We start from the raw sequence: 14,978 nt of genomic DNA on the forward strand, positions 1-14,978 counted from the left end.
CCTTGCCCTTAAACGCCTTGGATACTAATATCGCAACGCCGGCTACCTTTTTGGAGGCAGATGAGAAGAGTTGTGTAGGACAGGCCCGTGATTTTAACCTGTGGTGGTCCTTGGGCAGGAGGTATCTCTTGAAGAAGGCAAATATCAGCTGTGGAGTGTTCTAGCAGGGACAGGACCGCTCGACGCTTGATTGGATTATTAAGCCCCCGTACATTGAGGGAGAGGACCTTGAGTCTAGTGTGTGCCAGCATTAATTAGGGCAGAGTGTAAGGCTCCAGAAAGAGTGCATAGTGACCAAAGTGCTGGAAACAAAAAGAAAAAAGGTTGGACAGAGGGATCCTCCCCAGAAACAACCCCCCCTTCTCAAAACTACCAAACCACTCCACTCTCTAAACCCCCCCCCCAACTCCCCAACCACCCCCCCCCCCCCAACTCCCCAACCACCCCCAACTCCCCGTGCATCCCGGGCCTAGTGCCCCTATCGAAGAATGATAGTCCCAGTCCTACCCCTACCGAGCAGGTATGTGGCAAGTTACCTGAGTGGACGTCCAGCCACTGCGTACCCTGATTGCCCCCCGCCCTTCCCCCCGGACCTGCCCCCCGCCCTTCCCCCCGGACCTGCAATATGAACATTGCTAATGTGTTCTCCCCCCGGAGGCATGTTATTCTGTGAGCGCGGTGTCTTTGGCCACTTCTAGAATGGCGCTGGTCATCTCCGACTTGATGGTGTTTGCATCAGGTTTGGAACCAGTGCCCGACTTCCGTCTCCGGGACACTCGGTGCCAGCCATCTCTAGTTGAACGCTCAGGTCGTTGCTGCGATGCGTCTTCCTCGGTCAACGTGATGCTCAGAGCGGTACTAATATACAGCTTTTAAAGGATTTTTGGGATGTGCTGCAAGGCTTTCTTCTCCTCTATACATAGTCAGTGAGAGCCTAAAACCATATCCTATTTTTCGTGGCCTGAGGCATGTACCCCATTTCATGAATGGGGCCTCCAAATTTAAGGGTGCCAAATATGGACACAGCCTTCCATTTGTAATGAACTATGGCATAAAGTATATTTAGTCATCTGAAGGGGAGCGCCGAGGAATCCATGGAACCCATCTGCATAACGTGCCTCAGTTGGATGCTTCTGTTTGTGTAGGTATCTATCTGCTGCAAAGTCATGTGTTGCCCACTAGTTTAGTCAAGGGATTTGAATGCCGTTTTGTCAATGAGATCACTTGGTGTCAGTGGCCTGCAAACAGTGAAGCTCTGGAGTAGCGTCGTTCTTGAGGTGTGAGAGACAAGGGAGATTGTTTAGCTGTGGACTGTGGCATCCTGTATTCAGTTATTGATTTGGCATCCTCTTAAACCTCAGTACTGTCAGTGATGTGGGGAGGTATTCCATCTGACATAGATATGCATGCATGCTTTTCATTGCAAGATACTCTTAAATGCCTTTATCCAGGTAAGCTGCCTGCTTTTGCCGGGTTTAGAACCTCCCTCTTTCCTGTTTTTTGTCCCCTGCCTGCTTGCCATTTGCTTGACTATACTCTTGCCTGGCCTGAACTATGATCAACATTTCTGCATCTGCCCAAATAGCACCAAAGGCCTTAGTCTATGTTATTTTTACAGATTTATCATCAGAGCTGCTCCTGGTCCCCCAAGAAAAGATCAGCGCCTGCCAAATGTTATAATAAATGAAAAGCGAGACATTGCTGTTGCAGCCCATCAGGTAAGAAGAACTGGTTTGTGCGAGTTAAAAGCAAGGCACTGCTCTACCTATTATCCTATTTAAGACAAGTTCACAAATCTGTAAATCTAAAATGGATTACCAATTCAATTTTAATAGTTAACACTTGTTTGTTCCGTTTCTGATATTTATATTCATGGATGCATTTAGGGCTTGCCAGGGGTTTCAGATGCGACTCCTGGCACAGCCTTTCCGACAGAAGTGGCAAAATTAGTGTCAAGACCACAGGGGTGGCACAAGTTGCTGCACAGCCTTGCGTCACAGGGAGAGAGAAAAATGTCATATTTACCAAGATATGGTGATTTTGCCTCTTCCCGTGCGGTGGTGCACTTTTGGCAGCCATGTACCAGTACACGAACCCTTCGATCATAGTGCAAGGGTGTGTACGTTCTCTGAAGCATAGGTTCCTCTGGACATTCAGAGGTTTCTATGAACCCTATGAAAAAAGAGTAATCTGCATGGACACCTCGTGCAGAGTTAGAAGATTCAAGAGCGGCTTGGGTAAAGCATATCCACAAAACTAATTTATTGCATAGCCCGAACTGAAAGTACTAGTTTCGGACTTCTCTTCCAGTAAAAAATATTATGCTTTTAGACTTTTCCCACTTTGTATGTGTACTGTACAGTGCGGCACACATGCAAAGTTGGAAATTAAAGACAAATTAAAACACTTCTCGTTATTCCTTCCTCAAAGAGGCGTACGTTTTTGGCACTAATTTCTATCTACCAATGTTTGAAGATAAGGATTTGCGTCAAAGACCCTGGGTGGTTACATGGGAATGCTTATGCACCACCAAAGGAATGCCCCTTAGACTCAAAGTAACGCACAGCGGTGCAGAGCACAACTTTGTGTTACTTTTCGATACTATTCTGCGCAAGTCCTGATTGTTGCAAGTATGCCAGTGCCAGTATTTCTCTATAAAATAATGATTACATTCAGTGTATCAGGGCCAACAGCATCACTTCATTCTCGCTCACACAGTGATTTTGTCACTCACACACTCTGTATGCACCCTTATACTCATTCTCTTTTCATCTCACTCTTTCTCACTCATACTTACTGACACTCAGGTCCAGATTTACTAATGCTTTGTGACAGGTTTGCGTCACTTTTAATGATCAAAATACTGGTACTGGCATATTAAAGGTAATTCATGGCATATAGGGCACCCTTGAAAAAATACTGGCATACTTGAGGACATTCTTGGTATGTGTACACTACTGGAAAAATGTTGGTAACCCCAAAATGGAGGTAATTCTTGGTCTAAAGGTAGATACCCTGGCATATGGGTGAGTGGCAACAATGACAAAATGCTGGATCTACATACTGAGGTCATGTTTGATATAAGTGTCACCTATGATATATGGACAGCATACATTTCAAAATTCTGGCACTTGCATATTTTTTTTAAGTCTTTATATTGAAAACCTAACAGTAGGCTTCACAAATCATAAAGCAATGGCATGGTGAGGTTACAGCACATAAACATTTTGCCTAAATGCCTCACAACTTGTTTCATTACAGAGTCCAGACGTACAGACTTGGCACTTTTATGGGCATTTAAATCAATTTGCACAGTATCCCTTATCATCTTTTACTATGTGACTGCCCACTCACTGATTCCCATAAGCCCTATCCTCTGTAGGCCCTCCAATCGCCCCATGCTTTTTCCCATTTCTTAGGGCAGCCTCTTGCTGTGTAGACCACCTGTTCCGCCCTCTGGCACCAATCTAGGTCCGCCTTCTAATCTTCAACCACAGGTAAGGCTGTGCCCCCCTCCCCCCATTCTCTTGCCATGTTTCGCTTTGCCACCCCTGCTGCCAGTCTTAGCCAGATTTATTTCGCCCTGGGCCAGTCTTGCTCCCTTTCTATTCCCAGGTGTTCTATACCAATGAGTCCTCATTTTCGAAATCCGTGTAGCCCTTCCACCTCTGGCAAGAGTGCACTGTACCATAATGGTGTCAGGGCTGTCAGTTTCCCTTTCCATTTCAGGAACTTGGTAGCTTTATGCCATACATCTATTACAACCTGTGTATGCTGTGGCCAGTTGCATCTGACCGTCCTACCATACAGAAGTCTCTCATACCCTCCTGGGCCCATGCACCCTCTGTCCACCCTGTAAGCTGGGTCTTGGTGGTCCACGAAAAGCCCAATCATTGATTACCAGCAACTGTAAGATCCAATAATATTTTTGGACGTCGGGATTGCCAGTCGCCCATCGTATACCCCCTGCTGGAGTTTGGCTAGAGCAGTTCTCGGAGCACCCCCTTTCCACAGCAGTCTGCAGACTACTTGGTCGATACCCCTGAACACCGCTGGTGGAATCTTGTAGGGTGTATTTTGCATTAATAGAGCAGCCTCGGGAGAGTCATGATCTTGTAGAGAGCTGCTCTACCCACTGACGTCAATGGCAAGGATTCCCTTTGGGCACTGGCATATTTCATATTATTTTTGATGTTAGGAATAATCTGGCACTCATAACAAAATGCTGGTCATTGCCGAATGGAGATCATTTTTGACCTATGGGGGCACTAATACCGCATTTTTTTTAAAAGTAGGTTCAGCTTCCGGGATCATTTTTAATTCGCTTGGCACACCAACAAAGAACTTGAATGTTTAATAAGTGCCCTTTCAGCATGCCTTTGCAGCGACTATGGCATTTTAGTAAATTTACATAAAAATTGTACTTTAAAATGCACTTTATCACCCCATTCTATTCAAACGTTTCTTGGTGGGGGGGGGAGGCTAGAAGAGGTCTGGCTTACTCACTTTGTTTCAGCAATGTCAATTAAGGTCAAAGGGTATGTAACATCACTTCTGCTACCTCTGGCATTTTGGTGAATCGGCGCACATGTTTTTTTAAATTGTTTTTAGAACACACAAGTGAAAATAGTGGTATAGTGTTCTAAGTGAAGCAAATCACATTTAAGTGTTTAGTTCTAATGCAGTTCGGTGTATGTACTGTGAACAGCTGGGTATGCCCAGATGTGGGTACCGTACACACTGTGACTGGAACCAAGCATTACCCGGCTGTTGATCCCATAACTAGGGAGAAAACGGTCCTGGGTTGCTTGTGTACTGGTTCAGGGAGGACTTCGCTTGGCAGTTCAGACTGGACTGTTCTGAGTGGAGCTGGGTCAAGACTGATTTGCATATTGTTGGTTCCAAACTGAGGTGACATGGTGTGACCAATAAAAATGGATTGGGATGCGGCCCTGAGCAATTACCACTGGCTGAAATTAATTCAAGCATTCCATCCATCACTTTTTTGTATACTTTGTGTACTGTGAATAGAGCTTTAGTGAAAGACCGACTGGCTCTTTGAAGCCACCAGTCTGTTTTTCACTGTTCAGGTGGCTACCTGCCTAACATTAAATGTGGGGCTGTGATCCCGTTGCATTCGAGTGCAGTAACTGCCCCTGCCTGCAGGAGGATGTCTGTGTGCTTGTCAGCTCAATGATTCCTCAGGAACGGTTCAATGCCAAAAAGGGGTCCACCTCTCGATAGTCCCAACCCTGAATGCTATAGTAGCACATGTGAGTGGGATGATCAAGCGGGGGTAGGAAAGGAAGGGGACTGCAGGGAGGGAGATCTGTAAGGAAAAACAACACAGGTGAATACAAATTTTATACAGGCCACCTTCTTTCTGTCCGTATTCCAAGGAATTACTTTATTCAAATAACCTTATCTTTTAGGCTGGCAGGAAAAGGGGGAATTGCGCATGAGGTCTGGTAGTTCCTGCTTCACAGGGGAAGAGCAGAAGGCCGCCTCTTGAAACCCCTGTTAGGATCCACAAACAACACTCACCCAAAATACTTCTTTTGGTTCACTGTTTTGAAATCATAGGTATCTTTTGTATGCCATACAAATTGTGCGCAATAGTCGGTGTCCTGTGGACGTTTCCTAAACACCTAATGCACTCGCTGGTGCTAGAAGTTCAGCGGTAATAAAGTTCCAGGTATAGCCCAACAGGTCGAAGTTAGAAGTACTCCAAACCCCGGCTGGCCAAAGTTATTCACTTGATTTCCCAAACAAAATGTGCGTGCTCAGCAATTATGGTGCACTCCTAAAGTCTCATAACGAGTGGTGCATGTTCACCCTTACCGGTACCAGGATGAATTAAACAGGGCTGTCAGCGCAGCGCGCTGTGACTAAGGAGAATAATCAGCTCCGTGTTTGTCATCGGAGCTTCTTTTGAACTCCTCCTGCTACCCGATCATGGTTCATTCCCATGAGGCAATCGCGGGACTTCCGCTTTGCCTCATGGGAACTGTAGTTCAGGTTCCCTTGTGTTACACTCTCCTCGCGTAGGACACTGTAACTCTCGTTCCTGCTACCGGAGCCGTCCCACCATCCTTTCACCCAGGACCAGGCTTGACCTATAGCCTTGAGAAGGGCTGTGTCGGCAGGAGACGTGGGGGCACCTAGCGAGGCTACAGGTAAGCAGAGTATGCGTGTGACTCTGCTTCATGGGTCCTCCAACAGTCACCTTCTATGCGGTACCCTTTGGCATTTGGGGTGGGACCGAGTCACCCTAAACCCACATCCGCGCCAAAACCTTCGGCCTCTTCGCATAAAATTGGCTTGGAGCCGAAACCTTCTACACCGAAACCAACAAAGCATTCCTTAGAGCCTAAATCTTGAGCGCCAAAAGGACATTCCAGCTCGGCACCAAAACTTGTGTGGCGAAAATTAAACAGCTGCCAGTACCGCAACCGGATCCAAGCATGGACATTGTACCACCTAAATCGGATCAGAAACAGAAAAAACTCTATATTAATCCAGGTTCTGTGCATATTCACGCTAAACTGCCATCCAAACACAAGCTTCCGGATGATGACTGCTCTACAATTCCATTGAAGAAGGAAAATGTGAGGAGTCGTCCTTTCCACACACTGCCATCTCCTCCTCCTTCCTCTCCACCACAGTTTGATCCCTTACACTTTACCCCTAGTCAGTCTCCTCTACCTCACCCTGATGCAGGTGACACCGATGATGATGATGATGACACACAGTCACCAATAGATCCTTGGACGGATTATACCATTGATCCTCCACAGGATACAGACCCAGATCTTTACCCTGCCAGACCATCTCCACCTGATGACAATCTTTCATATCAGGAGGCCATTGCTGGAGCTGCACACTACCATGGGGTAGAGCTCCATAGAGCAACCTTAGAGGAGGATTTTCTATTTGAAACTCTAGCAACATATAAATCCAACCAGACACTTCCTATGCTTAAAGGTATGTTAAGGCACACAGACGACATCTTTAAAGATCCTGTACGTGCTAGGGTCTTCACTCCTAGAATGGATAAAAAAATACAAACCTTCCCCAACAGACCCTATTTTTAGGTCTCGTCTATTCCATCCCGAAGTGATGGTTGGCAAGATTTATAGTAAGGAGACCTAAAAAGTCTACCCACTGCGGATCGCGTACAGTTCATGTGAGCCAGGGACGTGCACAGGACTTCGCTCCCCCTACCCCTCCCACAAAGCAAGACAAGACAAGAACATCAAAGCGAACGCGGCCGCTTTGATTCCATTTGCCTCCAGCCACTTCACGCGCTCCGCAGGTCATAAACAGGACCATCTGCTCATGAATCGGAATGCTGGCATGGTTGCCCAGCCCCCCTCCCAGCGCTGCCTTCCCTCTGCTCAGCATGCGCTCGGCGTGCCGCATGGCAAGCAAGGGTGTTCTTGAATTGCTCGATTAAAATACAACACCCTTTATTTCTATGACATCTTCTGACATTTTATTCTATCACCCGTTCATGTATACCTTTCCAGTCAGAGTCTGTCTAGCTTGTTATTAAGGGTCAGTTACCACTGGACTCTGTAGTGGTATCCAATGCTCGAAAGCGAGCTAATTCTCAATCGCCTGGGGATGCTCCTCCCCCGGATGAGAGATTTACTTTGCCGGAAAATTTCAAGCTATGCTTATATTTTGATTGTGAACAGCTGCTCTAAGAAATCCTCAAGAATAGTAAAGCTAGTGCATCTATGCAGGACCTATCCTCCCTAGCCCAGCAGTTCCTTCAACAGTGGTGAGTGCTGTGGCTATTCTAGAGCAGTACACTTTTAGCAGAGGCAACCTCCTCTGCCTGTCCAGACACCTCAATAACTAGAGCAATACTTTTGAGGCAAATTTGGATCTAAAGGATGCTCTAACAAGCAACAGATTCAGTTGTCACTGTCCTCTGCAGGTTCTGCCTCTTCCAAACCTTTTATACTCCACCCCTTCACATCATTCTTCTGCAGATGAGATGGTCTCTCACTTGTACAGCAATTGGGAGGCAATCATAATGGATTGCTGTGTTATCCAGGTGATCCTCAGTGGCTACCCCCTTCCATTCCTTTCTTCCCCTCTAGACTGCCTTCCTTCTTCCATGGCCTGAACTTTGGTAGAGGTCTTGATTTTAGGTGCTTAAAACCTTGTCTTGCTGGACAAAGGGGCCATAGAGGTAGTGACTCTGAATAAGAGGGGTACATCATTCTCTTCCCATTTTTATTGGATCACAAGAAGGGCAGAATCCTGTGGCATATCCTGGATCTCCACATTCAGAATGTGTTCATGTGCAGGACACATTCAAGGTGCTCTACCTTATCCATGTCCTAATGGCCTTGCACATTAAAGATTAGTTAGTATGTCTGTACATTCAGGATGCTTCTTTTCATCTTCCCATTCACCCCCTCCCAACATGCGCTACCTGAGGTTCACAATCAGGTCTTATCTCTACAAGCCCAAGTATCTTTACGAAGGTGCCTGTGGTTGTGACAACTTCACTCTGATGGTCGGGAGTCCATGTATGTTTATATGAGTACTGGCTTAAAGCTGAATCGCTGTACACTGATAAGGGACCAGGGAACACCTTCAGTGGATGATGGCTCACCGCTTAGGCTTTTGAGTAAAACGGCTAAAAGTCCCACTTCTCCAGAACCTAGGTTGATCTTTATAGGGGACTGCTAGGCACAACCCACATGATGATTCTGCGGTTTCTAACTCCAACTCAAATATTCGTTCTGCAGGTCTTGCATCTGCTTGGCCTCATGCATCCTGTTGATGTCCACCTCAGATGTCAGATGAATTCCCTCCAGTTGTGCCTGAGGTGGCAGGGTCTTCAACATCAGGGTTTGTATCGGCCCAGGAACAGATCTTATAGTCGGTGCATCTAGCTCTCTACCACAAACCCCTTGACTAGTCGCTCACTCAGCCCCACACAGACACAGGCTATTGTGGTTGCAAATGCCTCACTGTTTGATTGGCTGTTCATCTGGGCACCATCCCAGCACGGGCACTGTGGTCTGTGCCAGTGCTATGCCTGCACATGAAGATGCGTCTGCTGGGAGTACTCCATCTTTCAATTAAGTCTTTTCTCCCTTCCATCTCTGGAAGAAACATTCAGATTATGTCAGGCAATTCCACTAACATCCATTATATCAACAGACAAGGCAGTGTGGGATCATCATAACCTTCTTGAAAGGCAATTCAAATGTGGAAATGGGGGTAATGGTTAGGAATTTTCTCAGTTATGTGCTCATCCTGCAGTCTCCGTTAATGTGAGAATGGATTCCCTCAGTTACCTTTTGCTGAGAACCACGAGTGGGAGCTGCATCCTGAGGTGATGGAAACGATCTTGCCAAGATTGGGGTTTTTATTACTAAATCTCTTAGCCATGGCACAGAACAGGAAGTGCCTTCAGTAACATACACAATACTCTGAGTGGTTAACTTGGTATTGCCTTAAGGTTCAGTTGATCACACTACCTGCTGTAAGAGTTCCCACCAGTTCTGCTTCTGTTGATAGTTCTGCAAGAAGTGAGGGACAGTGCAGCTAATCTTTATTGCCACAAATTGGGCATTGGAGATGTGGTACACCTATCTGTTGGCACTCAGGATTCTGCCTTCTCTTCCTCTACCTTGCAGGGCAGACCTGCTCTTCCACAAATATGGTCATATCCTCCACCACATTCTACAAAACATTGGCTGCAGATACAGGGATTTGAGTGGTACCAGTGAGAGACCTTTTGCCTTCCCCATGCTTTTGCAGACCTCCGCTTGGCTGCCAGGAAATTTGCTACCAAATCCTTCTACAAAGGTCACTTGAAAGAAGTTCACCCAGCGATGCAAGTCAGAAGGCATTAACATTCCTGTTCAGCTACGGGTGCTCTACAAATCCATTGATTGATCTTTAACTCTCACCTGTCTGGCGTCTTGCAATGACCATTGCACAGCAGATTTATAGGTGGCTACTGTTAAATGCCACCTGATGGCCCTATCTGTCTTCAGTTGTATTCCTGACCAATCTTCCCTGTTTAGATCACCTCTAGAGCTTTGTGTTTAAAAGGTGTGCTTTGCTTGTTTCCTCCATTCTGGTTATTGTTCCAGTGTGGGATTTGAATCTTGCCTTGGCAGTCTTCATGGTCACTCCATTTGACAGTTTTGTTGCTGATAATAAGTTTTGCTTTTTGAAGCCTTCTCAGGTGTTAAACCTTTCATACATTTTTACCCAGTTAAGTTGATCTTCCGACCTGCCCATCGTTCTCTGCCAAAGGGGTTTCTGCATTTCATCTAGGTCATTATTTTAGCCCCTCCATTCCTCCTCCAACCAATGAACAACCTCATAGACTCCACATCCTCTGCTGCTTTCTCTTGAGACTTCCCAGTTGCCAACATCTCCCGTGAGGGCACTTGGTCATTTTTACATACTTTTGCAAACAAATTCTACCTCCTGTCTCAAGATCGCAGTGATTAACGGGTACATTGCATGAGGTGTGTTTTATGACTTCTTTGGTTATCCAGCACTACTCAGTCCCATCTCCAAGAGGAATGTTACTTTGGGACTCATTCAAAACGTGAACAATCTGTTAGAACGTGCATCCTACAGAAGAAAACATTGTTTGATGCATGTGTGCTGTAGATACACATGCTTAGCATCCTCCTCCCATCTAGTGTTGGGTTTGATTGTTTGCAAGTTGTTTTTCTTCGAAGAAGTCTTTCCCATCACGAGGTAAGATGATGACTCCTTTCGGGGATAGTGTGCATGGGCATTGACTCCACTGTTAGATTGTTTTTTCTGCCATCAGGTTCTGACTTGTATTGCTGCGCTACGATTCAAAACAGTCAATCGGGATCCCTTCGGTTTGCAATTCACTCTACTCTAGTCGGTATTGTTTTCGATCGCGTTAACATCTTCTGCATGTCGAACAGCTTTGGAAAACTTTCATTATCCATAAAAAAACTCTGACCTTCGGGCCTAGATCTTCTCCGGTTTCCACTTGAAGATCCTACATCCAGTCTTCCGCCGATAGAGCGGAAACCATTCCAATTCTGTCCTAGGCGCCATTCTAAATACCTGCGTACTGATCTTCATAAGGTCTGTATCTTTGTCTCTCCCCGGAGCATAAAGAGTAAGACTGCGACGCTTGTTGGTTGTGCCGTTCGAAAAGGACTCTGAGACCGTTGCACTCAACGCAGCGATATGCAGCAACAGTCTATCAAATTAACTCCTGATATCTTCAGCGAAGAGGTCGAACAAGGAGAGATGGAGGCATCGGCGGTGTAAAAGAAAAAGGCCTTTTCCATTCAGGACTCCGATTCGGAGTTGGATATCGAACTTGAGACCCTCGACGTTCCATCTGGACAGGGTGCCATGAGTAACTAACAAAGCCCTTTTGCCCACTAAACCCACTCCAATCAAGCCAAAGGCTTCTGGACCACCATTGCCATCAAGCCATGGGAGGGACTGAGACTCTGATTCCCGCCTCCTGGCTCGGCACCGAAACATGTGATACCCCCTCGATGCTGAAACATTTGGCATCAAAAGACAAATCCAGTTTTGTACTGAAAATTTCGGCACTGAAAGATAAAGATGCTACTCTGAAGACATCGGAGCCGATTCTGGAGAAAATGCAGCACAAGCTGGATCCCAAACAGAAGATAATCCACATTAACCCTAAAACTGGACACATTACATCTGCACCAGTGCTACCACCTCCAAAAAGAAAGACAGACACTGAGTATAGAATACCTCTGTAGAAGAAAAATGACATAGCAACTAGTTCTTTTAATATTCCACCAACTCCTCCCTCTCCACCACTACCTGTCATACCAGCAGCAGACCCATTACAACGCCAGGGTCTCAAAACATAGATCCAGATATAGCTGATAATGAAGACAGTGATGATCAGCTACCTGACCCATGGGATGATTATAACATTGATCCACCTGTAGACACAGATCCTGATCTGTATCTAGCCAAACCTTCCCCTCCTGATGTTAATAACACTTATCAAGTGTTAATTGCCATAGCATCCACTTATTATCATGGAGTCACTTTACATAAAGAAGACCTAGAAGAAGATTTCCTTTTTGAAACTTTAGGAAATACAAACAGAACATCTCAGTCTTTGCCCCTGTTAAAGGGCAAGATGAGGCATGTAGATGAAATCTTTAAATATCCTGTTAGGTCACTTATACTCACACCTAGAGTAGATAATAAATACAAAGATCCTACATCTGACCCTGTATTTATTAAGGGTCAGTTACCTTTGGATTCTTTGGTAGTTTCAAACGCACATAAAAGAGAAAATTCACAAATCTCAGGAGAAGCACCTCCTCCTGATAAGGAGTCAAAGTTAATAGATGCCTCTGGAAAGAGAGTAGCCTCTATATCAGCCAATCATTGGAGAATCGCCAATACTAAAGGGCTGTTAGCTAGGTATCATAGGGCACATTGGGATGAAATGGAAGAATTATAACAATATCATCCAGAAGAACACAAGAAAAAAGGCCAAACAATAGTGCAGGATGGCTTAGTTTTAATTCATCCATTAGATGTGCTTTAGATGCTGCAGATCTTGCAGCTAGAGTACTCAATAGAGTACTCTAGAGTACTCAATACCAGCATTTTACTAAGAAGGCATGTATGGTTTTGGATTAATTTCTGGTTTTAAACCAGAGGTTCAACAGACTATTCTTAATGCACCATTCGACAAAGAACACCGTTTTGGACCTAAGATATACCAATTGTTAGAAAGATGAAAAAGGACACAGAAGTGGCGATATCAATGGGTGTCCTTCAGTCTCCGTCAAATAAAGGTTCCTTTTGTCACTCCTTCTACAGAGTGGGCTCCAAAAATACCACAGATGCCTCCGCATCTTCATATACAACACAGGCTCAGTCTCCTTCTTCTAGAGGATTTTATAGAGGTGGATACATGGGTAACAACTGCAGTGGTAGAGGCATCCCATTAAGTACTCCACCAGCTAATAACAAATAGTGACTTGATATCAGCTCCTTCAAAACATTCATCACTGTAGCGGGAAGATCACATCCGTTTCTACCCATTTGGCAGTCAATAACAACAGACAAATGGGTGTTGGTTATTAGCCAACATGGTTACTGCCTGGAACTCACAAGCAACCCTCTTAACATCCCCCCTTGTGTTCACATACTGTCTTTAGAACACAAACATCCACTCAAACAGGAAGTACAAGTTCTTCTAACAAAAGGACCCATAGAACTCGTCCCATTACAACAACAAGGAACAGGAGTATATTCACTATACTTCCTAATTCCCACAAAAGACGGTTCATTATGGCCAATTTTGGATCTGAGACTGCTAAATGTATACATATTGTCAGAACACGTCCACATGGTCACTCTGCGCTAAGTACTTCCACTTTTGCAGCAAGGCGACTTTATGTCAACGCTAGACTTAAAGGACACATACTTACATATACCTATTCACAAAGCACATTGCAAATAACTCAGATTTGTGATAGGAAAAAATCATTATCATTTCAAGGTGTTTCCGTTTGGAGTAACAACTGCACCCAGAGTGTTCACCAAGTGCTTAGCAGTAGTAGCGGCACATCTGAGACGACCGCAAATACATGTCTTCCCATACTTAAACGATTGGCTCATAATAGCAGACTCACATCTCAAATGTGCGCTTCACACTGAGATTAACTTAAATATTCTACATCAGTTGAGATTCACAGTCAATACACAGAAATCCCATCTTAAACCCAATCAGACACAACCACGACTAGGAGCCATTCTAAACACATGGCTCTAGCAAATCCCAATACAGCCAGCATTCAGAATCTACAGACACTGTTACAAAAGTTTCATGTGAACCAGTATCTCTCAGCCAGAACATGCATGCAGTTACTAGGGATGATTGCATCATGCTTCGCGATAGTGCCTCATTCAAGACTAAACATGCACCCTCTACAAGAATGTTTAGCACGTCAGTGGAATCAAGCTTGGGGTCAGCTGATAGATCTAGTGTTGGTAGAAAGCCATACTCACTCTCTGCAATGATGGAACACACAAAATGTGTCAAAAGGGTGGCTGTTCATCAACCCTATGTTCAGGCAACAACAATGTAGACAACTGGCACAAACTTAGTATAACACTGTAGACACAAGTAAAAAACAAAGCTATAACCAATACTTATGATGACATAAAATTTAATAACAATGATCAAAATTGATACACGTTCATTCAGATACAAAAATTATACAAAAATGATAAAAGAAGAGAATACAATATTCAATTGTAGTGTTCTCTACAACATTAGGGAGAAATAAAAAGCTATGATGATTCCCAAAGCTGATTGCCGGAGTTGATGTCTGGACAGACAGACATCAACTCCGGCAATCAGCTTTGGCAATCATCATAGCTTTTTATTTCTCCCTAATGTTGTAGAGAACACTACAATTGAATATTGTATTCTCTTCTTTTATCATTTTTGTATAATGTTTGTATCTGAATGAACGTGTTTATCAATTTTTATCATTGTTATTAAATTTTATGTCATCATAAGTATTGGTTAGATCTTTGTTTTTTACTGTCTACAGTGTTATACTAAGTTTGTGCCAGTTGTCTACATTGTTGTTGCCTGGATATTTTTTTGCTATCGACCGTTTTGCCCTGATCCAGGAATTTGATCTCACTCAGGGGGTCCCTGTTTAACGCTATAATGTTCATCAACCCTATTCCATAAGTCGTGCTCACAACAGACATACCTCTCACAGGGTGAGGGGGAGGGGCACACTTGCAACATTTGACAGTTATGGGCCTTTGGAACTCCAAACAGCAGAACTATCACATCAACTACCTAGAGCTGCAAGCAGTTCAACTAGCGTTGAAAGCTTTTCTACCTTATCTGGGAAAGAAAGTTGTCTTAATCCAGACAGACAATATGACAACCCAGTCAATAAAAGGAT

The 14,978-nt window shown here is 44.6% G+C and overlaps 1 protein-coding gene across 2 annotated transcripts in view; it reads left to right on the plus strand.

Moving 5' to 3' along the window:
• UTP14A (UTP14A small subunit processome component) overlaps window positions 1–14,978 on the plus strand; it is a 413,069-nt gene that overhangs the window by 352,999 nt on the left and 45,092 nt on the right. For both annotated transcript variants that reach the window (XM_078688447.1, XM_078688446.1), the window contains exon 14: window positions 1,619–1,718. In XM_078688447.1, the coding sequence (XP_078544573.1) occupies window positions 1,619–1,718 (100 nt within the window). The remainder of the gene's footprint in view (window positions 1–1,618; window positions 1,719–14,978) is intronic.

Source organism: Lissotriton helveticus, chromosome 4_1 (assembly GCF_964261635.1).
Source record: "Lissotriton helveticus chromosome 4_1, aLisHel1.1, whole genome shotgun sequence".
Taxonomy (NCBI): Eukaryota; Metazoa; Chordata; class Amphibia; order Caudata; family Salamandridae; genus Lissotriton; species Lissotriton helveticus.